Source organism: Chionomys nivalis, chromosome 12 (genome assembly GCF_950005125.1).
Source record: "Chionomys nivalis chromosome 12, mChiNiv1.1, whole genome shotgun sequence".
In the NCBI taxonomy this organism is placed as follows: Eukaryota; Metazoa; Chordata; class Mammalia; order Rodentia; family Cricetidae; genus Chionomys; species Chionomys nivalis.
The window spans coordinates 36,322,541-36,345,831 of record NC_080097.1 but is presented as its reverse complement, the minus strand read 5'-3'; the positions used below and the strand labels follow the sequence as shown (position 1 = coordinate 36,345,831).

The following is a 23,291-nucleotide window of genomic DNA, read 5'->3' as shown; positions in this document are numbered from 1 at the left end:
AATGAAGAAATGACAGAGAAAGGAAAGGGAAGGTGCCCAGCAACCCACAGCTCTGATTAGAATCACTGGGTTTCACATCCCAACATGGTGGCCTCAGGGCTGGGTTTCTGAGTAATCACACCCACCGTCTGTCTCATCTCTTGAAGGCAAAGCAACAAGTGAGAGAGAGAGAGACATTCAATGGCCCACTGCCATATTTCTCTCCAAAGGTAGAGTTTCCAGGGTGAGCACGGTGAGGGTGAACACAGCCCTCTTACCTTGAGAGGAAGAGCATCCACTGGTCTTTTAGGATCAGGCTCTCTCAACCTGACAGCCCTGCTTTTAGTTTTGATGTAGCATCCTGAGCTTGGGAGAAAGCTGTTACAATGGCTTGTGTGTTAGAGAACAAGAAACAATATAGAGATGGTATAAGCCCCTCCCCTTCCACAAAGGTCTGAAAAGAGTTGAGGCTTAGTGTTGGGGAGCGGAAAGCTGCTTCTGGTTCCGAGAAGCCTGTGTGACATCTGTTGCAGATGCGTCTTAGAAACACAACTGTAGCTTGTTTTTCTCTCTTCCTCCCTTCCCCCCTCTCCCTTCCTTTCATCACCTCTCTCTTCCTCCCCTTCAATTTTCTTTTTCTCCCTGCTTTTCTCTCCCCTCCTGTTTTCTTTTAAAGATTAAATATTGTTTAAAATTTAAACCTCATTTTAAGCAATTAGACTTTTTTTTATTTGTTTGTTTATTCATTTTGAGACAAAGTCTCACTATGTTGCCCTTCCTAGCCTCAAACGCACAGAAATGACCTACCTTTGCCTCTTGAGTGCTACAATTAAAGGCATGCACCATCACACCTAGCTATAATGGATTTTTAAAAAGCAGAGTTAAGGAAGCCAAAAGCAATTGGTTTGTGGAACACTGGGCAGGAGTGCAGGTTTCCTCCTTCCTGTAGGAATTCTCTTCTTGCCTGGGAACAATTTAGTCATCCGTGGAAAGTAGCATTGTTTTCTGACCTTGGGTAAGCTCCCAACTTTCTCAAAAGTCTTCCTGTGAAATGATTCTACAAGTACCACCTCTGGGAAGTCCAAGAGCAACTTGTTGCCATAGAGATGCAGGTAGCAGCGAGCCAGGACTTGCACATAAAACTGTAATAAAATGATGGGCATGTGCACAAAGCACAATTAGTTTATTTCCAAATTTTGATCCACTGGCCCATACCAGGTGGCTATCCATTACACAAAGAGCTGCACTGAAACCGCCTTTTCTCCTCCTCTTTCGCCTGTACTTCTGTCTCTACCACATCTCTGCTCTTCATCACTTTCTCTTCCTCTCCCCAACTTGAAGAGCTGGCGCTTTGGTCTGTGATTGTAGTGGGTGGAACACGGCTCACACAGTCTGCCTGCGTGTTCAAGTGGAATCAAGACAACACACCAGAAACTGGATTAAAGGCTCATGGAACCTGAAGATTTTGTTGTTGTTGTTGTTTTGTTGCAGGCTCTTGTCTAACTCATGTCTGGTGCCATTGAGTCCCTATAGTCGGCTGGCTTGTGGGCTGCTTACAGTTCATTTCTTCACGGCTCAATAGCACACACTCTTCATGTGTGGGTGAAACTGTTCTTTAACACTGGGTGGAAGCACTGATTCTGCTTTCCGAGTCATGCCACCACCGTAGAGCCATGGTGGTCTTTAGACACTGACACATCCATTGCATTAACCTTTCTAAATTGATAATTATGATATCAATTTGAAAGTGATTAGAGGGACCAGCTTTCCTAGCCCTTTTCATGGAAAGGGAGTGAGAAGAACTGGCATTACTTGGGATTTGCGCATGTGCCCGCTCTTGAGTTTACCTTGGACCTACTGCGAGCTGCTTCCTGGAAATCTGTGGAGTGTTGATCTAAATGGGCCTTGATTTATCTGACTGATTCGCTGTCACCAGTTGAATATGGTGAAATATTTCTGTTGAATATGAATCTGTGGCTGTTCACGGCTATTTCTGCCTGTTTAGTAGCTCGTGTCAGACAGAAGAGTGGATATTAGCTATCTAGAAGTGACATATTCCACATTGCCAGTGTGATAATGGCTGGAAGGAGTAATAATGAGTATGCTTATGGAGCACTTAGTCTTTAAAATGCACAGCAAATGTCTGCACGGACACCAGTCCACACAACTCTGCCTCCCCTGCCCGCCCCCGCCCCCGGCAGGCAGCTTCTGCCCAAGAAGTCTGAGCCAAAGCAAAGACAAGAAGCTAGTGCCACCAAGAGTCTGGCCAATCCCCAAGATACCTGCAAGGTGTCTTTCTTATTGTAACTTGTTAGTACATCAATGGATTAAAGTCCTCACGGGCCAGTCACTTCTTCAGAGCCCCAACAGTGACCACTGCTTGCCGTGGAGACCAAGTTTTTCACTTATCAGCCTTCGAAGGACGACTTCATATCTACATACTACAGTAATAGGCTTTCATAGGGCACCACAATAATCTTTCCAGCTAAACTGAATGTTCTGAGAATAAACACCCATCACACCCTGTACATAATCATATTTATGAAATGCTCATTTGATTTTTCCATACTTCCACGATATTCACAAACCTGAAAAATGAAAACCTTCCACCTTCGTGTCAAAGACCTTCTATCCCCCTTGAATTCATCTTACTCTGCTATCTGTTTATGTTTGAAATAGTTTACAATGCTATATCTTTTCCAGATCCTTCCATCGAGTTATTCCAATCTCCCTGTATCATCATAATTTAGGAAAGTATTAAAAACAGCTAGAAATTCAAGCGGCATCTAAAACCTTTCCTTGATCCTCAAGCTGTGGCTACAAAGTCACTTGTAGCAAGTGAAGTCATTGTGCTTTTGCAGAGACCCCAAGAAACATAGTTAATTTGAATGCAGCTCAATGCTGTAGGAACAAAGCAGTGGAATATGAATTATGCAGATTAGATGTAAATGCATTCAATGTGCTTATTTTTAGGGCATCACACTTGTTGCTTCCTAGTTCCATAAGGCAAGTAGCAGCAAGGACTAATGGCTTTAAGGACAAAAATCAACATTCACATTAACTGGGAAATGTTTCAAATTCCGTAAACTTTCAAGCCACAGCAGGTTTCTGAGAAACACGATTCTTACACTCTGTACCCCTTTGGACTGGCATTGGTACAGGTGTTATGTCTTTGGATATTGAAATGTTTTCATTAATGAATCCCATAATGTTGAAGCGAGAATGGCATCCTTGGAACATAGCCATTAAGGGTGTAGGCTGTTAGGTTCCCTGGGATCCATTTGCCTTCATTATAAAATGGGTACAATAATAAGAATAGGAGAAACAAAGGGTAAATGCATGAAGTCTTCAGCACAGTGACTAGATCTTTGCTCTTTTATTTTATTATTATTATTATTATTATTATTTTGTTTCACTGTGCTGCCCTTACTGACCTGGAATTCACTATATAGAGCTCGCTGCCTCTGCCTTCCAAGTTCTAGGATTAAAGGCATGTGCCACCATGCCCACCCCTAGCTCGCAGCCTTTTGTGACGGCGCCCTACCCTAATTATAAGTTTAAAGAAATGCTCTAATAGTCTTTGATTTCATTTGATTTTAGTCTGTCACCTTCTTGCAAGCAAGGAAGGAAAGGTTTACTGTTATTTATCACTAGATGATTGATGGGGCCAATGATTCACATCTGTTAAGCCCACAACAGTGAAACTGCTAGAGAGAAAACACACTTGGCATTTTTAACCATGTCTCATTTCCAGGCTTCTAGTTCAGCTAAAATGTTAACATTGGCCAGTATCCAGTAGTTTTTCTTTGTATGCTAGGCCCTAATCACCAAGATCTTCCCTCTTCACTCACCATCTCCTTCTCTCTCTATTCCCTTTGGTGACCTTGTTTTTTCATTGGTTAAGCCTCCTCCTTTCTTTTCTATTTTGTAGTTTTATTTCTATGCTCAGGATAGACTTTTACTTAATTTTCTCATCTTAACAAAATCCCATTGCTCTCCTCTCAGTTACTCTCAACTGCTCTATCCCAAGCGTCATGGACAGTTTCCTGAAATCCTTCTCTTTAGTCTTTGATTTGAAATGTGAGCCCATGGACTGCTTTTAATAATTACTTGAACAAGATAGAGTTTTTGCTTTCAAAAGCATTGATGTTGTGCCCATCAGACCAAGGAAATGAGCCCTCTAGATTCTTTCTTTACTTGTTTCTTTGTGAACCAAGCTTGGCTTCTGTCTCTAGTACTTGTCTGGTATAGATGTAGCCATGACAACAATGATGATCTCAATATATATGTATATGTATATATATATATATATATATTAGAGACTTCAATTCCTAATTTATTAACCATTAAAAATGTTGTTTGTGTTAATGATATAAGACCTAGAATGCTGAAGTCTCCCTTGTAACTGAATTCGTTAGACTACATAATGATCTGGAATAAAAATAGTCACTTTTTGTTCAAGCTTCAAGAGACTTTCAAAGAAATTTTCTTTTCTAATATGAAAAAAGGGAGAGCATTATGGCCTACAAGTTACAAAACTGTAAATTCATATAGCATTTTTTTCAATTGTACTGAGAGCACACACATAAAGTAGATCCTTATAACCCAGTGAACAAGATATCTAGGAAGCAGTGGTATGGGATTACATGTTAGGTAAGCTTTCTGACTACTTCGTTCCTTAAAGTATTTTTTATAAATTTGAATACTTTAACAATTTCTCCTAAAGAGGGCATGGTGGTGCCTGCATAGAATCCCAGTGCTTGGGATGTAAATAAAGCGAGGAGGATCGGAAAGTTTGAAGTCAATTAGGGCAACAGGAAACCAGACACAAAGGAAAAAATCACAGTGTTTTCCTGTGGATGTATTTTAAATTATCCAGCATCTCCCTGTTAAACAGAAAGGTTTGAGTAACTGCATATCAGAGCTGTATGGTTTATGGATTTAGAAACATCCCTCATAAGTACCCAAGGAAGGACACAGCCTCTAGCTCTCATGCACTTCTGAAAAGCCAAAGTACCTCCCCTCAAAAGAGCTGATGCCAGCGATCACTTGGAAGCAGAGACAGGAGGATTACAAGTCTGCACCCTGCCTTCTGGAAAGTAAAGACCAAGGAGTGCAAGTGAGCTGGGAACAGAGGGACAAGTGGGGAAATGCAGTTACATTGAGTGACCTCCATGAAGGAAGCCCGCTTTTGTTTCTAGATGATGTGTGTGACTTTCTCTCTGTTCTCTAAGGGGATTTAATCAATGTGTCCTGTTTACATTCTGCTGGCTTGCAATCTTCCACCATTTTGGTGCCTTCACCCCAGGGATGTGAGATCATCACAGTTCAGCGTGTTTGGGCTCACTAGTCAGGACTTTATCTAGGATGTGAATCACCTAAAAAAAAAGGCAGAGTCGAAATGGCTGAAGAACAAGGACCAGGGTGAAATCTATCATTTCTGGGCTGTTTTTAAGCCTACAAATTTCATTTCTCTCTTGGCTATATCTTTTCCAGGACAGGTATTTCTCTGTTCATATAATAAATATAATATGTTATATCATATCATAATATTCATGTAATTGTATTATTGTATAATTCATATAATATATTCATATAATTGGATAATGTTTGTTGCATACATATGATTCAGTGATATTATCCAGGTCCCTTAGTTAGTGGAAGTGTCCTGGCTGAGTGTCCTTCTCCATTTGTCTTCGTGCAAATACTTTTGGGTGATCTGACTAAATCTAAACATTTGGACTGATATCAAAATCTTTTCCTACATTGGTAGACATTGTAGTCAAATCCTCAAACATTCTTCCATTTTACAAAATAATTAGGTTTTGCCGAGGGATTAACAGACCTTCACTGGGTAAATGCAGTCACTGTATTATGAGTGACCTCCATGAAGGAAGCCCGCTTTTGTTTCTAGATGCTATGTGTGACTTTCTCTCTGTTCTCTAAGGAGATTCCTGACCTTGGTTTAATCAATATGTCCTGTTTACATTCTGCTTGGTTGCAGTCTTCCACCATTTTGGTGCCTCCACCCCAGGGATGTGAGATCATCACAGTTGAGTGTGTTTGGGCTCACTAGTCAGGACTTTATCTAGACCTGATGCTTATTTGGGACTAAATTCTCCTTTCATTTCCTTCCTAAAATTCCGTTTCATTGACAGTTGAATTGCTGATGCATGACTGATTCCTGGATTCTAGGCTTTGTTTCATTATTTTAAACATGGAAAACACCTCTTTTGCCTGTCAAAATGGGAAAGCTCAATGTGCATTAAGACAATTATGAAAGGAATATGATAGCTCCTGATCTTTGAGTGATGGAGCCAGATCCGAATCAGAGTTTAAAAGTGGCGGTTCCCAGTGTTCTCTCTCCTGACTCTTCCTTTGGGCAAATCCGATTTCTTTTAAACCAGCAGCTTTCTGGCTCTCCTTTGGAATCGCCGAAAACTTCTTTTCCCCTGTGTTGTAGAACTTGCTTCCACTCTTTATTAAATTTTATTTTTGTCTAAGAATGCTTTCTAGTTTTCTTAGGCCTGTTAAAAAAATGACAGTCATGTCACAGTGAGCAAAATGCAAGTGGTTTGGGTTATTTAAATCAGGTTAAAATGTGCCAGAGCCATGGTGACAGTAATATCAACATGAAGTCCCATTTCTGAAGCGCTCTAGACAACTAATTAAAAAAAGCACCCTTTCTACTCAAGTGCATGGCTTTCTCCAGACATATGCTACTCAGTCTCTCAACAGCTTTAAGTGTCTAAATCAGAAGGGAGTTGGATTGGGTTATTGAAAATCTTTTGTAGAAGGAGCGACACGCACACACACACAAATCTTTTTGGTAGAGTGAGCTACACACACACACATGCATGCACACACACTTTGTATGAACTATTTAACTGTGCATTGTTATTTTTAACTTAACATGTTTGGTATGGAATTTGTTGTTTCTATCAGAATATTTTGCAAACTCCCTTCTTTTAAAAATGGATGTTGCTATCATCTGAGCTGAGATTAAAAATGTGAAACTTAGATTCTGCGATTTAGCTAGGAAGGTTGGGAGAGGGGAGCTTTAATTGGATCACCGTAAGCCTCTTCTGTAGTGCTTGTGGGTTAGGAGAGGGGAAGACTATGTTGGACTCTCTGGGACCACTGCAATCCAAGGATTTGGGGTTCGAGATAACTTAAATAGCATGATTCTTTTTAAATCTGCCACAACAGGTCATATTTTGATATTTTTAATTTCAGAGTAATAAACTAGAGGAGAAAAGGCAACTTCAGGAGAGCCTCAGAAGAGACACATGGCGAGAGCACCATCAGCAGTAAGTGTACGCTCTCAGAGCTCCGTTTCTTTATAGGTTTCTTGTTCAGAGTCCAGGCTCTGGGGAATGGTGACTTGTTAGACATGGAGGGTTGGATTGTGGGCACTGCATTAATCATATAGCTGAGTTCTACCATCTCTGGGAATCTCATCAAAGCGTTCTATAGCAGTCCGATGGTGAGCAATATTCTGACTCAATTTGAGGAATATGTCTGTGTATATAAGTTAGATTCCAGGCCACTTCTGCTTATGCGGATCTCCAGGGCATTGTGCAAGGAGGGTGGGGTTTGAGGTAAAATATCCAGTCAGGATCTAAACTAAGTAGTATTATCTCATGGGCTGAGGGACGTTTTACTTTTTTTTTTTCTTTTGAGACAGGGTTTCTCTGTGTAACCCTGGCTGTTCTGGATCTCACTCTGTAAACCAAGCTGGCCTCAGACTCACAGAGATTCACTTGCCTCTGCCTTCCAAGTGCTGGGATTAAAGGCATGTGCCACTATGCCCGACTCTATTGTGTTTTTTTCTAGTCAAGAATTGATTTATTTTTATTAATTGTTTATTAATTATTTTGATACTCCAAATCGATGGTTATAACCCAAAGTAGTTTTTCTAGTATGATTCCTGAATAATAATATTTGCTCAAAAACTAAACCTTTTGGAATTTGAGTATTTTGTTGGTTTGATCTTCATCTTCAGAATAAAGGTGATCATACCTGTCCAATGGGCCAATTATAAGGACTAAAGAAAATTCCTGAATGGCTTAAAGGTGCCTGGATATTCTGGGGGTTGGGGGTGCAATTTCTTACGGGAATCCTCTTTAGATGGAATTACGCAGATTCATTTGGTAGAGTCAGTAAGGTAGATCCCTGCTCCCACCAGAACTAGAAACTAGACTGGCCCCATCACACAGAGCCTTCCCGGAGCGCTGGCTGTTCTCTTAGTCTTCCCTCGTTCCTCATTCATAGATCCAGGGCTCACGGGTGTGGCATTTTAGAGAGTGCTTCCTGTCTAAGTCCAGCATTCCCTAGTATTCTCAGATCACTGGGCTCAGCCTGCCTCTCTCTCGAGCAGAGCGAGCAGAGCCGTGGTCAGACTCCTGGGCAAGAACAGAAACTCCCACCCCTGCGCGCTGCTCCTCACCAAGTTAAGGTTGGGGCTGGGAAGTTGAATTTGAGACAGGGCAGGAAGGAGGGGAAATTCTTGGAGTTTTCAAAGGTTGGAGGCTGTTCTACCCAGCCTCCTGTCTTTTCAGAGTTCCCCAGCGCCTTGGGTTTGTGTTTTACTAAATGCTAAAGATCAGTCACCCTTTAATGTAAAGAAGAAAAGGAGGCCTTGCTCCCAGCCACTGCGCAGAGGATCAGCGGAGTCGAATTCAATTACATGCACATTTCACTCCTGCTCTTTTGCCTGCTTATCATCAAAGTCCTGGTTAGAAAAAGGGAGGCTGGCAAAAAAGAAAAAAAAAAAAAACCCCAAGAAGTATCTCAAATTGATTGTTAAAGCCTAGTAAGGAACACAAGAAGTATAGATATGTAAGTTTTTTTTTTTTCTTTTAAGAACATTGTGGGGCTGGAGAGATGGCTCAGTGGTTAAGAGCATTGCCTGCTCTTCCAAAGGTCCTGAGTTCAATTCCCAGTAACCACATGGTGGCTCACAACCATCTGTAATGAGGTCTGGTGCCCTCTTCTGGCCTGCAGGCATACATACAGACAGAATATTGTACACATAATAAATAAATAAATATTTAAAAAAAAAAAAGAACATTGTGTTTTGAATTACTTTTGAAATTAAGGAGACCAAATAGCTGAAGAAACGAATGAGCACTATATAGCTGGAACTGTGAGAACTTCTTAGAAAAGGTGGCTCTTCTACAGAAGAGTCTTTATTGCCTTTTCCTAGAACCATATTATAGTGGGGGAAAATAGCTAGCAAAGTTGTCAGAATCCTAACAGTGCAAAGATTTAACCAAATCTCAACCCGGACCCTCTGCCTCCTACTCCTGGTTGAGATTCTCTTGAAGCTGTCAGGCGAAGGACCGCAAAATAGAAACCAAATAAACAGTTCTTCCAAAACTGAGTCGATACCTTACCAGTTCCAGCAAGCTGAAGGGTGGTGCAAACAGCAGACCAGGAGCAGTGTGTTTTTGCTGTTGAGAAGGGCCGCCGTGGACTTGAGCGGCAGTGGCAATGAAGGAGAGGCCGGCGATGACCACCCTACATCCCTCGGAGCATCTTCCTATGTTCCTTCTTCACACCTTGCTCCTGACTCTGTTCATTTGCTTCTGATTATTTTTAGTGTTGTCAATTATTTAGCTAACAGGCAGAAAACTAGGCTTTTATTGACAACCAAAGGCACTCTCCTGAGTCTAATAATGAAGGCAGTTTATTGAATGCCTGTGAGGTTGCTTTCTAATTGTACGCATTAATCTGCCCATGCAAGCTGGCTGAAAATACACAAGCAGATTGCACACGCAGATGGAGCACACGGGATGGTTTTTATGAAAAGACCTCCACAATGCACTTCTGGAGCACTGTCTTTTCCTTAAAAACCGAACGGCTGTGACTATTGCAATTGGCGGCTGAGAGCAGACCCAATTAATGACGCATTACGTTTGCCACTCTGGCTGGGGACATACTCTCATTTCAGAACTCAGAAATAGTTCTAGGATTCTCCGACCTAAAAGCAGAAGGTAGAGATAAGCCTTTAACCTTCACATAATTTTCACCATATCTTTTAGCCTCTATTTTCCCCTTACAAAAATTCAAATATGATTTTTGGATTTGTGTGTGTGTGTGTGTGTGTGTGTGTGTGCTTTCTGTTAGCTGATAGTCTAGAAGAACCCCCAGCTCTGAAATGACAGTCAATGATTCTTATTTGTAATACCAAAGAGGGACTGTTGTTATTTAGAGCATGGAGTAAAATAAATGCCAATATTTGAATTTTTTAGGTTTCCTTTCTTTTTTAAAAAAAAATTAATCGTTTTTTGAGAATTTCACATAGTATATTTTGATCCTATTCATTCCAAATCCTTCCCTTAACTCTCCCATTCTTGCTACCCACTCCCCGACTTTGCGCCCTTTTCTTAGTCTAATACCCCAGCATGTTGTAATTTTAGTGATAATTTATGCTAGGAGTCTTCTCATTTTTATAATTGCATATTTTTTTTTAATTCTGTGGGGTTTTTTTTGATAAATTTTGGTATGGATTTAGATATGGTCTTTTTGGTTTTTGTTGTTTGGTTTTGGAGACAGGGTCTTACTAAGTAGCCCCAGCTGTCCTGGAGCTTGCAGTGTAGATCAGGCTGGCCTTGAACTCACCAAGAACCACCTGCCTCTGCCTCTATGGATCCTGAGATTAAAGGTGTGCGCCACCACACCTAGCTGGGTTTTTAGCCTACTGAACAATGACAGTAAGGGTCGGCTAGGGTCAGGCAGTTTGCATCCTGGTTTTAGGAAAAAGAGAATTCTCTGAAGAGTTTTCTGGGAGCATATGAGCTTGCTATGCTTTAAAGGTTTGAAATTGTAGTTCATCTCCGGCGATTATTTACTGTAAGAGGTGACATGTTTACGTCATCTAAGAAGCACGAAATGCTTGGCTCTTTCATAGTAGCAACTGCTGTGTAGTTGAGAAATGGAAAGCCAGGCTCTGTGGTAGACACTGAGTTTTTAAAAATTTACTAGAGACATACCCCCCACCCCTTACAGATAGAGCCTTGGGTAGCTGAAATTTTCTAAAGTTGCAGAGACAGTAATTATTTCAGCCAAATTTAGGTTCTCAAATGTGGGAGATTTTTGAAAATAGATAACTTGAGGGCACAGGGCCCTGCAAGGGACAGGACTATCAGGGTCACTTGTGGGAGGTGACATCATGGGCACTTAAGATGAGACTGTTAGAGAGTGCAGAGTGGCTCTTGCTACTAAGTTCTGAATTTGGTCTAGAGCGGGTAAAAGAAAGGCTGGGAAAGACAAATCTAGTGTTTTCTCTGGTCATCAAATACTAGCAACACCCCTGACTCCTTAGGTCCATCCCTGGTTAATTCTGTAGGTGATTTCAGGTTAGAGGAAATGAACGCCGCAAATCTATCTGAGGTGCTCTCTTCTCTCAGGGTACAATCTCCAGAGTTGTTTACAGGACCGACAGAGAGGTTCGATTATTTAAAGTTTATTAATTTACTAGTGTATATGGCGTGTGTGTGTGTATGTGCGTGTGCTCGTGCGTGCATGCACGGTATACATGGGGAGCTCAGAGAACATCTTTCAGATATAAGCTTTCTCCTTCTGCCCTGGAATCCTAGAATCCAGCTCAGGTTATCAAGTTTGCGAGGCAAAGCACCATTAGCCATTGAGCCATCTTGCTAAGCCCATTGATCTCAATTCTTAAAACTTTGGTTGGGAAACCTTTTAGAACCAAGCCTATTCCCCAGAAGGACCTTACTCCTAGATTGCCACGCTCCGCCCTCCCCCCGCCCCCCCCCTCCCCGCCCCCCCGGCCCGCTCTGCCCCAGGACTGTAATATTAAGAACGGTTCCTTATTTCCACCACCGGAGCCATGTTTCTCTTTCACTTCCACTTGAATAGTTATGTGTGCTAAGTTCCTTGGAGGCACATTGCAGCTGTTTTAGTTTCCTCGCGCTGAGAATCCAGACAGGTCTGCTGAATACGAACACTTTGGCCCCACATTTGCCTTCTAATCTTGCTCGCAAAACTCCTAATGCCCTTCCTGGGAACTTCTGAAAGACACTTAAGGGCTACAGCGCTCCCTTGTCCATGTGGTCCACTTCAATCCAGCCTTGAGTTTTATAGTTTAGGTGAGGTGACTGGAAAGTCAACCTGCTCATAACTTTCTAGCTTACGATAATGAAGCGAACGTAGAGATATAAAAATTCCCGTGTCTGTTTTGTTCGGAATGACAAGAAACAGCTTATGAAAACTCCAGTCTGAGGGCAGTCCTTACTGAGGGGTGTTACATCGTGCTGTTCGGGGGAAGGGCACATCAGATCTCTCCCCGGTACCTAGCAGAGCAACTGTCACCCACCTCCTTTGGTTCCCATGACCATTTTCTCATGTTGGTACTTACTACATGCCTGTTTCGTCTGTGTTTGCTGGTGACCCTAGGGACTCCGGCAACATATTTACCAGCCATCTCTTCTCTTGTTCTTCTCAAATTCTATCACATTTAGTTTTTTAAATTTGTAAATTACATTTATTGTTGTGTTTTTGCGTAATGTACAGGCGCGTGCACGTATAGAAACCAGAGAGAGGAGAGAGTTGGTTCTCTCTACTCTTTGTGTCCCAAGGATTGAGCTCAGGTGATAAGACCTGGCACCCTTACCCACCGAGTCATTTTACGGTCCCCCAATTTAGTTTTTAAAAAACATAGTTTGGGTCATGTTATGTGCCAATCCAAAAGATTTGATTACCTGTTCCTGTTGCCTTAAAATAAATTCCAGTCTCTGTAGTTGAACTTTGGAGTACCATGAGATACCTTAGTTAAATATCAGAAAGAACTTATTGGATTTGGGCCAATGCTAGGTGAACAGGCCGAGGAAGTAGGGCTTTGCCTTAAGTTTTATGTTATCAGAAATCTGGGTTGTTATATTGTCTTAGCACTTTTAAGGTTCAGTCATGGAGGAGGACCAGAGCCAGTCCACACTGTTACTGATTAAAACAGCGGTAACCACTCCTTAGAACTTAGAATTTTGAGGTGTTTGGTCATTGTTATGGTTTGCAGAAGGTTTGTATGCTTCTTGATATTCAGACATTGTGCTGGTTTGGAAGAAAATGGTTCCCATAGGCTCACAGGGATTGACACTATGAGGAGGTGTGGCCTTGTTGCAGTAGGTGAGGCCTTGCTAGAGGAAGTGTGTCACTAGGGGTGGGACAGTGAGATTCCTGCTTCCTGCAGACCCAGATGTAGAACTCCCAGCTCCCCTCCAGCAGCATGTCTGCTTGTGTGCCGCCATGTTTCCCACCATGCTGACAATGGACTAAGCCTCTGAACTGTAAGCCAGCCCCAATGAAATGTTTTCCTTTATAAGAGTTGCCATGGTCAAGGTGTCTCCTCACAGCAATAGAAACCCTTAGACAGACACATTGCAGAGTCACCCAACAACCTCTTCAGATGTTAATATTCCATGGAATTGTTTACTTTCTGTAGGAGAACACCAAAGCCTAGACATTAGCACTAAGTTCATTTCCATTTTTCTCTGTAATTGAAAAAAGATAATTTTGATCAGTGTCTTATTATAGAACAGTCTAACGTAATTATCTCATCTCTGGAGCCCACCATCAGTGTTCCCTCCTGGGGGGGGGGGTGATATTTGGGCCTTGACTCCCTTAGTTCAAATACTAACTTCTTTCCTCCAGCTGGAGAATGTTTTAGAACGTCTTTGGTTCTTAATTTCCTTACTTACACCATGGAATGAGTGCTGATAGTTGCTACTCATAGGAAGACTGATGAATATAGTCCACAGGAGAAACCAACACAGTACTCAGGGCAATGTGCGCTGGACTGAGAAAGCAAGCGCCGCCAGGAGAAAGGAAGACAGAAAGAGGCTGAGCTCAGCCTTTGTCCAAGTGGTAAACCATGGAAATTGCTTTTTAAATCCAGGAGATTCACAAAGGCAGCCCAGGGGCCAAAATGTGCCCGTGGTGAACATACCACACCTCAGGGAAGGTTCGTCCATCCTGGAGACAAGTTCTTTGCACAGCCAACTTTTTCACTTCTGTGTGAAAAGCCTTTCAGGAGAAACACACACACACACACACACACACACACACACACACACACACACACCAGAAAAGGAACTATAGATAAATAAATAATGAAACAAAGAAGAAGGAAGACTGAGATGTCAAAGAAAATGGTATTTATGATTCAAACATGGAACTGGTCTCCTTTTGTCTCCTTTCCCCATTTTCTTTCTCCTCTCTCCATTCCTTCCCTAGTCAAGAGCAGGATAAAGGTAAGAGCGTGGAGGATTGCTGCACTAGAAGAGACAGAGTCAACAGAAGGGCACCAACTGCACTAAGTGTGGGCCCCTGTGGTGCATTCACAAAAGCTGTGAGCTCCTCATGCCAACAGAAAAGCTGATGTGTGTGTGTTTAGTTATGGCAGCAGGATATATGTAAAGATGAGAAAATGTGACAAATGACAATTTGATCATTATAACAAAAAGCAAAAAAGTTGAATTTTTATAATAAAATAAAGGAAAGTAAAATATTAAATTGAACAGGCTAATGCTTGTAAAGGTGTATAAATCAAGTTTATTTATTTTAAAAAATCCTCTTGGGTAGCATAAAAATAAATATCTAACTCTATAGTATTGTGAGTAACATCTATAAAAGAGTTAAAAATCAAAAGCATAGAAAATATATCCATAAATGCCAGAAAAAAAGCAGATGTAGCAATGTTAATATGAGACAAATTGAATTCTAGGTGAAAAGTGTTCAATATTTTATGAAGATAAAATACATAATCCTAAAGAAAATGAAACATAAATCTCCAGTAACACAGATTTGAAATGTATGTAGGACACAAAAATTAGACAAAGCACTGCTATAGTCTCTAATATACAATATGGATTTGCTGAATTTTTCTTTTATTTAGCTAATTCTCCATAGAAATGAATCAATCATATGAGTCAAAAAAGTGAGACAAGGAATAAAAGCAGTGAATAATAATTACTCCATATGGCTTTGTAGGCTCAGTGGTGAAGTGCTGGACTCAGAATATGAAAACACATTCCTTGTGAACGTTGTGTTCCCTTCTATAGCACTGACCATGACCAAAACCTCAGAGACCGTCAGTATATTCCAAATGTCTCTCCAAAACCTGGATAACCTCAACTTTTGAAAAATGTAGTAAAACTAAAAATTATACAGCAAGAGATTTTAAAGTCACAAGAATTTAAGTACCTCTCTTATCCTGGTTTTGAGACAAAGTCTTGCTATGTAGCCTAAGGCTGGTCTGGAACTCCCATTCCATCTTGAGTGTTGGGAATTTGGATGTGAGCCAAGAAGAAGATCTTAAAATATCCTTTTAAATGACCTGTGTAGAAAACTAGAAATCAAAGCTGAAATTAGTTTGTGATAAATTAATAAGAATTTTAAAACTCTGATGGGTATCACCAAATGTTAGTAGTATTCTAATCAATAGATAAATTGATCCATTAAATGGTACAGAAAACCTACAAAGAGATCCACAGTCTTATGAGAACTCAGTATTTAAAACTTAAGCTATCTATGGATATCTATCTGATTCTTAAAATCAGAATCAAACGGCAGGATGATTTGACAAATTGTATTGAACCAACACAGTTAGAATGTAATGATATTTTATAATATTTGGGTTTATTCCTTTATGAACATTATAGAAATCCCAGGAGCAGTGGGGGAAAAAAGACTTAAGAACACAACACTTTTAACTTTATAATAGAAGAAGGCATAGTGAACAAAACTGTGTGTAAATTGTGGTCCAAAAGAAAATGTTGCCTAAGATATAGTGGAATAAAGACCTAATTCACAAGGAATTCTTCTACAATATGAAAAAGTGAACTCTAGGGAAAAAATGACAAAGTATTTGAATAAGCAATTAAGTGGGAAATATTCAGAGAAACACAAATACAAGTTTTATGACTTCAATGAAGACTATCAATGTATTGATAGTCCCTACCATTAAAAAGCGTACTTTCATTAATTGAGGAGGAGTATCTAGTATGTTAGTATGTGTTCAGCACTGTACTAGGGTCTGTGTATGTTGTATGAACAAGTGAATGTGATTCCATGACCAAACATGGAAATTCAGATTATGCTGCCAAAGCCATACACAGGCGGCAACCATTCCTTAAAGGAGCACAGGGTAGAGAGACGTGCATTGACCAGGAGAAGTGGGACCCAGAGTGGTAAATCTGAGTGTGACAGGGAAGTCCTGACTCACTGAGAAGATGGCATTTAAACCGAGAGTACTTGCACATGTGTGAGCAAATTCGTAGGGTATTTAGAGTCAGAAATTGCTATGCTACTGTAAGTCATGGAAATGAATAAAAAAAAAAATCACTTAAATCTGAGAAAAGATCAAGGACCAAGGGTAGAGGAGTTCTATCATTTAGAGTTTAGATTTGTGTGAAAGAATATCTGAGAAGAAGAGTGGTGTGATCGTGGAAATCAAGAGAGACACATTTCCAAAAGGAGAAAACTGTCCGTTGTCCATTGCTGCTGAGAGGGAGTGCCAGGCCCTACAACACCAGTGACCAAGGAGGAAAATCCACAGCTCTCATGAAATGCATAAAATCTCTGTGATAAACTGGATTTGAGTAGAATCCCAGGCCAACAATACAGAAGCTAAGTGCATGGTGGACGTAGAAGAACGTCTGAGAGCTGCGTCTGGAGTGTGGGGACGTGGGAATCAAGATGGAGAGATGGTTCTGAGAGAGGAGGGGTCTGTCAGTTCTCCATTGCTGCTGAATTGCTGAGTGAGAGGAGACCAGTGTCTACGACTATGAGGAAATCGCTTGTGATCCTGACGGGAATTCAAGATTTGGATGAGAGTGGGAACGGAGCCTGATCAGAGTAGATGGAAGACTGAAGAGAGATGGAAGTAGAGACGCCCAACTCAAGTAATTTGAGAAAGGGAACAGTGAAGTGCTGGAATAGGAGGAGGTTGAAGGATCAAGGGAGAGCTCCTAAATCATCTATGTTTGTGTGAAGATACAGCAAAGTTCCCCAGGAGAGAGGCAGTATAGATACACACTAATACTGATGCACTTGTGAGGTTGGTCTACTTTACTATTCGCTTCTCCTTCCTACTTCTAACCCCAAATACCTGGCATGTTCCTTTCCCCAGGTTTGCCTCATGCCCTCTGGTACAGACCCAGAGGTGTTGGACTTGATCTGGGGCTGGTGGTTTTTTTAGACAACAAGATAGAAGGAGAGAGAGGAAGAAATAAGTTCAAAGCAATTGTGAGGATATTTATTTTTTAAAAATTGGTTATGATATAAAAGCTGTATAAAAAGTGAAGATAAGTGGAAGCTGATGGTCAGAAAAGAGTTGGGGGGAATAACAGTGGTTTAGAAACCTCCGAGAGAATAAGTACTTACTGTAGTGACAATATTTGAAGGAAGATCAAGGCATGATAGAAACTATATCCAAGAATGAGATTGGCTGTTGGTAGTTTGAAGAGAGGACATTTGTCAGTGGCACTAAGGTCTATCATGTGAAACTATGTTGTTTAAGTCTGAAATGTTCCCTCATAGCTCTCGTGATAAGGTTTGGTTTTTTACTGCAGTGACATTCAGATCTGGGGCTTTGTTGAAGTAGTTGGACTGTAAAATTCAGACCCAATTGATGGTGCCATCATTGGATAGGCTATTAGGATGTGATAGAAACTTATAAACTCGGACCTAAGGTGAAGGGAATGGACCAGGGGGGCATGCATCTCATCTCAAGTCCTTTCTTTTCTCTCTTTCATGACTGTCAACTGTCGCTAGAAAAGCAAGTTTGTCCTGACATGCCCTTCCCACCAGATGTCTTATCCTGATTATGATGGGACACAGTGATCATGGATAGAAACTTCCGAAACATTAGCCAGCATAAATGTTTTCTCCTTAGCATTAATTTTCTTGCTCACTCTAGGAGTCTGTGGTTGATATAAAATAGAGAAGAACTATTGGAGATGAGAAAATTGAGACATGAAAGTGGGGTGTGGCAGAATATGATCTGACTCAGTCTGGGCCTGAGAATGGCTCAGATAAGTATAATGGATGGAAAGAGGGGGAAAGCAGGATAAAGACCTTCATAGAGGAAAAGTAGGGTATCTGTGTTGATGACAGCAGTTGACATAACACAGCATCGAGGGTACTTTTTCTGTTGCAGTGGTAAAATAGCTTGATAAAAGGTACTTAAGAGACAACAGGCTTGTTTTGGCTAAAAGTCAATGCTATTGTCTGGTATAGTGGATGAATCACAGCAATGGGAGCTTAGTAGTTGGTCACATTGCATCCACAGTCAAGGAGCAGAGGGCGCTGAATGCTTATGCTCAACTCACTTTCTCCTCTTTATACAGTTCAGCATCCCAGGTTAGAAAATGGTACCATGAGCAGTTCTTTCCCCTCAGGATCTATAATGAAAAGGAGCAAGCTGGACAAAGCAAATTGTAAAATGTATAGTTTGAGAAGAAAAAGAGCACCAGGAAGTGTAATGTAGCTAAGTCCAGGGCTCAAGGAGATAAAAAGTTTAAAGAAACACCTGGTGCTAAGTGGAATAAAGGAAGTAGTGACCTCAGGGCAAGACCCCATTCAGGGACACTTCTAACTTATGAAAAGGAAATCATAAATAACAGAAGGTTGATGCAAACGTAATTGAAAAGGGGGCCAAGTTCTAGCCCCATCAAGCAGCAGAACTTGGCAGCTTCAGTCACATGGACTGTGAAATCTCTCTCTGTAGCTAAGGAAAGCCTCTGATGCCAGGTACGTGCCAGGGTTATTTCTGAATGGAGGCCTAGAGCGGCCACCTCATGAAGATGGGAAAGTGAAGTCTGGATTGGTTGAGAACCCCAAATTGTTGGAGATGTCAGACTTATGGGATACCTGCCAAAGAGAGCTGCAGGCTGGGTATGGAATCAGCCAAAGAGAGAGAAGTATGTGTTGTAGTTAACAAAGCTGAAAGGAGTTGGTGATCTGAAGAGTGTTTTGACAATGAGACATAGAATTTGGGGTTTGCCCTTGGGTTTTGTTCTTGCTTTGGCCCAGTATTTTCTCACTATGTTCCTCTTCTTCCCTTTTGGAATGGTAATTGTATTCGGGGCCTTTGTATGTTGAAAGTATGTGATCTGGATCGAGGTAGAGACAGAGACTCAATTTGGAGCAACGGTCTGAGCTCTTAAGGTCCAAATGAGGAGCAGAAGGAGGGAGAACATGAGCAAGGAAATCAGGACCACGAGGGATGCACCCGCCCACTGTGACAGTGGAACTGATTTATTGTGAGCCCACCAAGGCCAGCTGGTCTGGGACTGATTAAGCATGGGTTGAAACTGGACTCTCTGAGCATGGCAGACAATGAAGGCTGATGAGAAGCCAAGGACAATGGCATTAGGTTTCGATCCTAATACATGAACTGGCTTTGTGGGTGCTTAGCCTGTTTAGACGCTCACCTTCCTGGACATAGATAGAAGACCTTCGTCTTCCCGCAGGGCAGAGAATTTGGACTGCTCTCCAGTATCGAGAGGGAGGGGGAATGGTGTGGGGGAAGGAGAAGAGGAGTGGGGATAGGGGGAGGGGACTGGGGGGAGGGGGCAATATTTGGGAGGAGGGGAGGGAAATGGGAAACGGGGAACAGGTGGAAATTTTAATTAAAAAAGAATAAAAAAAAATAAAAATAAAAAAACAAAACAAAAACAAAAACATGTTTTAACAGTTAAGAGATTGCCTTCATCAGAACTTACACCTTGGACTTTTAGTGTTGAGATTGTGTAGACTGTGGGGACTTTTGAAGTTGGAATGAATATATTTTTTTCATTAATATATGGCTACAGGCCTATGGGGGCCTGGAAATGGAATGTGGTATTTTGAATAAGTATAGCTCCTATAGGGTCATATATTTGAATGCTTAGTCACCAAGGAGTAGAATTCTTGAATAAGATTGGAATATTTGGAGGTGTGGCCTTGTTGGAAGAAGTATTTCACTTTGGGGGGTGGGGGAACAACTTTGAGTTTTCACTTTTTTTTTTTTTTTTTTGGTTTTTTCGAGACAGGGTTTCTCTGTGGTTTTGGAGCCTGTCCTGGAATTAGCTCTGTAGACCAGGCTGCAAAAGACCGTGCCAGGTCCAGTCTCTCTTTCTCCCTCTCTCTTCCCCAACCTTCTCTGACTGTGGATCAAAATGTAGCTCTCAGCTATGACTCCAGTGCATCTATGTCACTGTGTCCCCTGACATGATGATGATGATGGACTGAACTTCTGAAACTGTAAGCCAGCCCCAATTAAATGCTTTCTTTTATAAGAGTTGCTGTGGTCACGGTGTCTCTTCACACCAGTAGAACATTGATGAAGACAGTAGCGAATTCAGAAGTTCCGGGGAGACATTCTTTCAAAGAAAGTTTCAAATAACACATTAAAAAAGACCTTCTCCCTTTTTATTCTGAAATCATTTTCGCCTTAAAGAAAAGATATAAAGATAGTATAATTGCCATTAACACCTTCATCTAAGAGAATTTAATAGCTTATGTAGTTGTAGCATAATTATCAACATCAGGCAATTAGCATCGGTACAGTACTATATATGTAAAACACACTGTTAAAAATTTGCTATTTTTTTCCCTTCAAGTCCCTTTTCTATTTCTGGGCCCGGTTTAGGAGCATATAAAACATCTAGTCATCATGACTCCTTAGTTTTCTCCTATTCATGATGTGACCTCATTTGAACTGTCTTCCATTTGGACCAGTCTGACATGTCTTGTGATTAGACTGAAGACACACATGTTAATAAGCAGTGTTATAGAAGTGATGCCATACATTCTTGGGGCATCCTATCAGAAGATGCATGATGCTCATGTCCTTTTCACTTGTGATGTTTCTTTGGATGTTTAGTTAGGGTGGCCTGCACCGGGAAGATGCTGTTTACACGTGTAACTGACATGAGCCTTCACTGAGATATTGTAAGATTATATGAATATTCTGTGAGCCCCAACTTTTGTTCAGTGAGTTTATTAACATTCACATATGGAGCACGTAAGGAAAATTTTATTTTTTATTTGGTATCTGCCTAGGAATCATTTTATATTTGAGGAAAACTTTTAAAAATTAGGTCTATATGGTATGGGTGTGGTGTACATTCATGTGTATGTGTAGAGGCCTGATGAAGGTGCTCTTACTCTTGAGGAAGATCTTCTGAGAGAAGGTTACAGCTATATACTTGTTGGATTTCAGTTGAAGATCTTTGCTTTTATGGCAGAAAGATTTTGAAGGCTCAGTGGAAGAGGAACAGCTATCCAGAGAATGATAGGATTGAAAAATTGCATGCTAACGAATGATAGGGGTATTGCTTTCCCATTAGCATAGTAAAAAATTTAGATAGCAAAATTAGAAGTATGAAAAGTTCTTTGGGCTCACAGTTTTGGAGACGATAATCCATAATCCACTGCTTCTGTTGCTTTGGGCCTGAGGTGATGTACCACATCCTCATAGAAGTACATGGTGGAACCAAACTAGCAATCTGCTGGCAGAACAAAAGGACAGAGAAGACCAGAGTCCCACAGTCATCTTCAAGGTCATGTCCTCAAAGACCTGAAGACTGTCCTTTAGGCATCTCCTCTAAAAGGTTCCACTACTTGTCAATAATATCTCCCCAGGGACCAGGCTTCTAACATGGGCCTTTGGGGAAAATTTACAATCTCAACTTTATCACTGAGTAAGTCTAGGTTACTTGAAGGTGCCTGAGATAAGTAAAATATTATACAAGATAGTAACTGATACTCAGTAGAGGGAGGTTGTGGTTCCAAATTGCTAATTTCCATATACATAGTTTTAGGGGTGGTATTTATTTATTAACAGCATATTGTCAACATTAAGCATGACTTAAATATGCATATCTATGTGAGCACATACTAGGAAATAATTAATTTCTAGGTATATATCTTAGTTCAGTATCATGTGTACATAGATGACCATGGGAGTAACAAACATCAGTAAGAATGTGGTAGGACTGTATTTAACTGGTAAAGGCTTAGGTTAGATATGCAAGAATTAATATGGAATGAAATAGAAAGGATGATGTTAATTGAAACAAGTAAGAATAAAATAGAATATCACAGTATTCCACTTAGGGGAAAGCATCTCTGTTTAGGGGGGAACAAAAGCTAGGGTGGAAAGAAACCTAAATCAATAATGAAGAAGAGTGTGTTTTCCATGCAGAGTGGTATGTGACTCTGCAGTTAGCTTTTGTCCTCTGGCAGCAGGAAACTCGGGCAAATGGAGACTCTCCCATGCTCAGCAAGCATCTTCCAAGCCTACTTTGAGTGCCACCATCAAACAGGAGGGAAGAGTACTCAGAACCATGTGGGTAGCTATAAACGCCCCACTCCAGGCCTGGCCCATCCATCTGCTCTCAGTTCTCAGGCCAAAGCTCAGACACAGCTGCACATAGTTCCATGAGAGCATAGAGAAACTCACTTGAGAAGAGCTGGCCTTTCTGCTTTCTCCTAATTACCATCCCCTAAAGGAAACCACTCCCCACCTGAGTAACTTCCTAAGCAAATGTTTATTAATTAATAGGAAGTTGCCCCAAAAGATACATATGGAACAATTCATGTTTAGAAAAGTATTACAAGCCGGGCGGTGGTGGCGCACGCCTTTAATCCCAGCACTTGGGAGGCAGAGGCAGGCGGATCTCTGTGAGTTCGAGACCAACCTGGACTACAAGAGCTAGTTCCAAGACAGGCTCCAAAACCACAGAGAAACCCTGTCTCGAAAAACCAAAAAAAAAAAGAAAAAAAAAAAAAAAAGAAAAGAAAAGTATTACATAGGAGATCATTATTTTGTTCCTTAAACTTCTCTATTTCTATTTGCTATTCTTTTTATTATATTAATGGATTGTTTTTGTGATGAAAAATTAAAGTATTAAGAAACTGTTAAATAAGTAGAAATAATTATTTTAAATACGTGATTAATTTAGCAAAATTTATCTCTCACAACATTACTAGATCTTGTAAATGGGACTTAATATGTCTATTATAGCCCAGTTTCTCCCGAATTGTTACTATGCTGGCTTTGTTAGTGCCAGAAGATTCATGAAGATCTTTTGTTTATGCTCAGTTATAGAAAATAGGCTCATACACAATAATGTTTCCAAAGTACATAGTGGAGACTCAGGATGTATACATTGCTGGTGTGAATGGAAAAGCGATTCTCACTCACCCAAACTTCGTAGTACGGTTAAGGTTTGTGATGCTGTGGTAAAGTAGAGGTAGGATGTCCTGTGAGCACTCACAGACAGTTTCTGAGATATGTTAAT

General features: G+C 40.9%; 1 protein-coding gene across 3 annotated transcripts in view; it reads left to right on the top strand.

Moving 5' to 3' along the window:
- The window catches only part of Epsti1 (epithelial stromal interaction 1), a 94,538-nt gene that overhangs the window by 25,532 nt on the left and 45,715 nt on the right, over positions 1–23,291 (top strand). For all 3 annotated transcript variants that reach the window (XM_057786388.1, XM_057786387.1, XM_057786386.1), the window contains exon 6: positions 7,216–7,289. In XM_057786388.1, the coding sequence (XP_057642371.1) occupies positions 7,216–7,289 (74 nt within the window). The remainder of the gene's footprint in view (positions 1–7,215; positions 7,290–23,291) is intronic.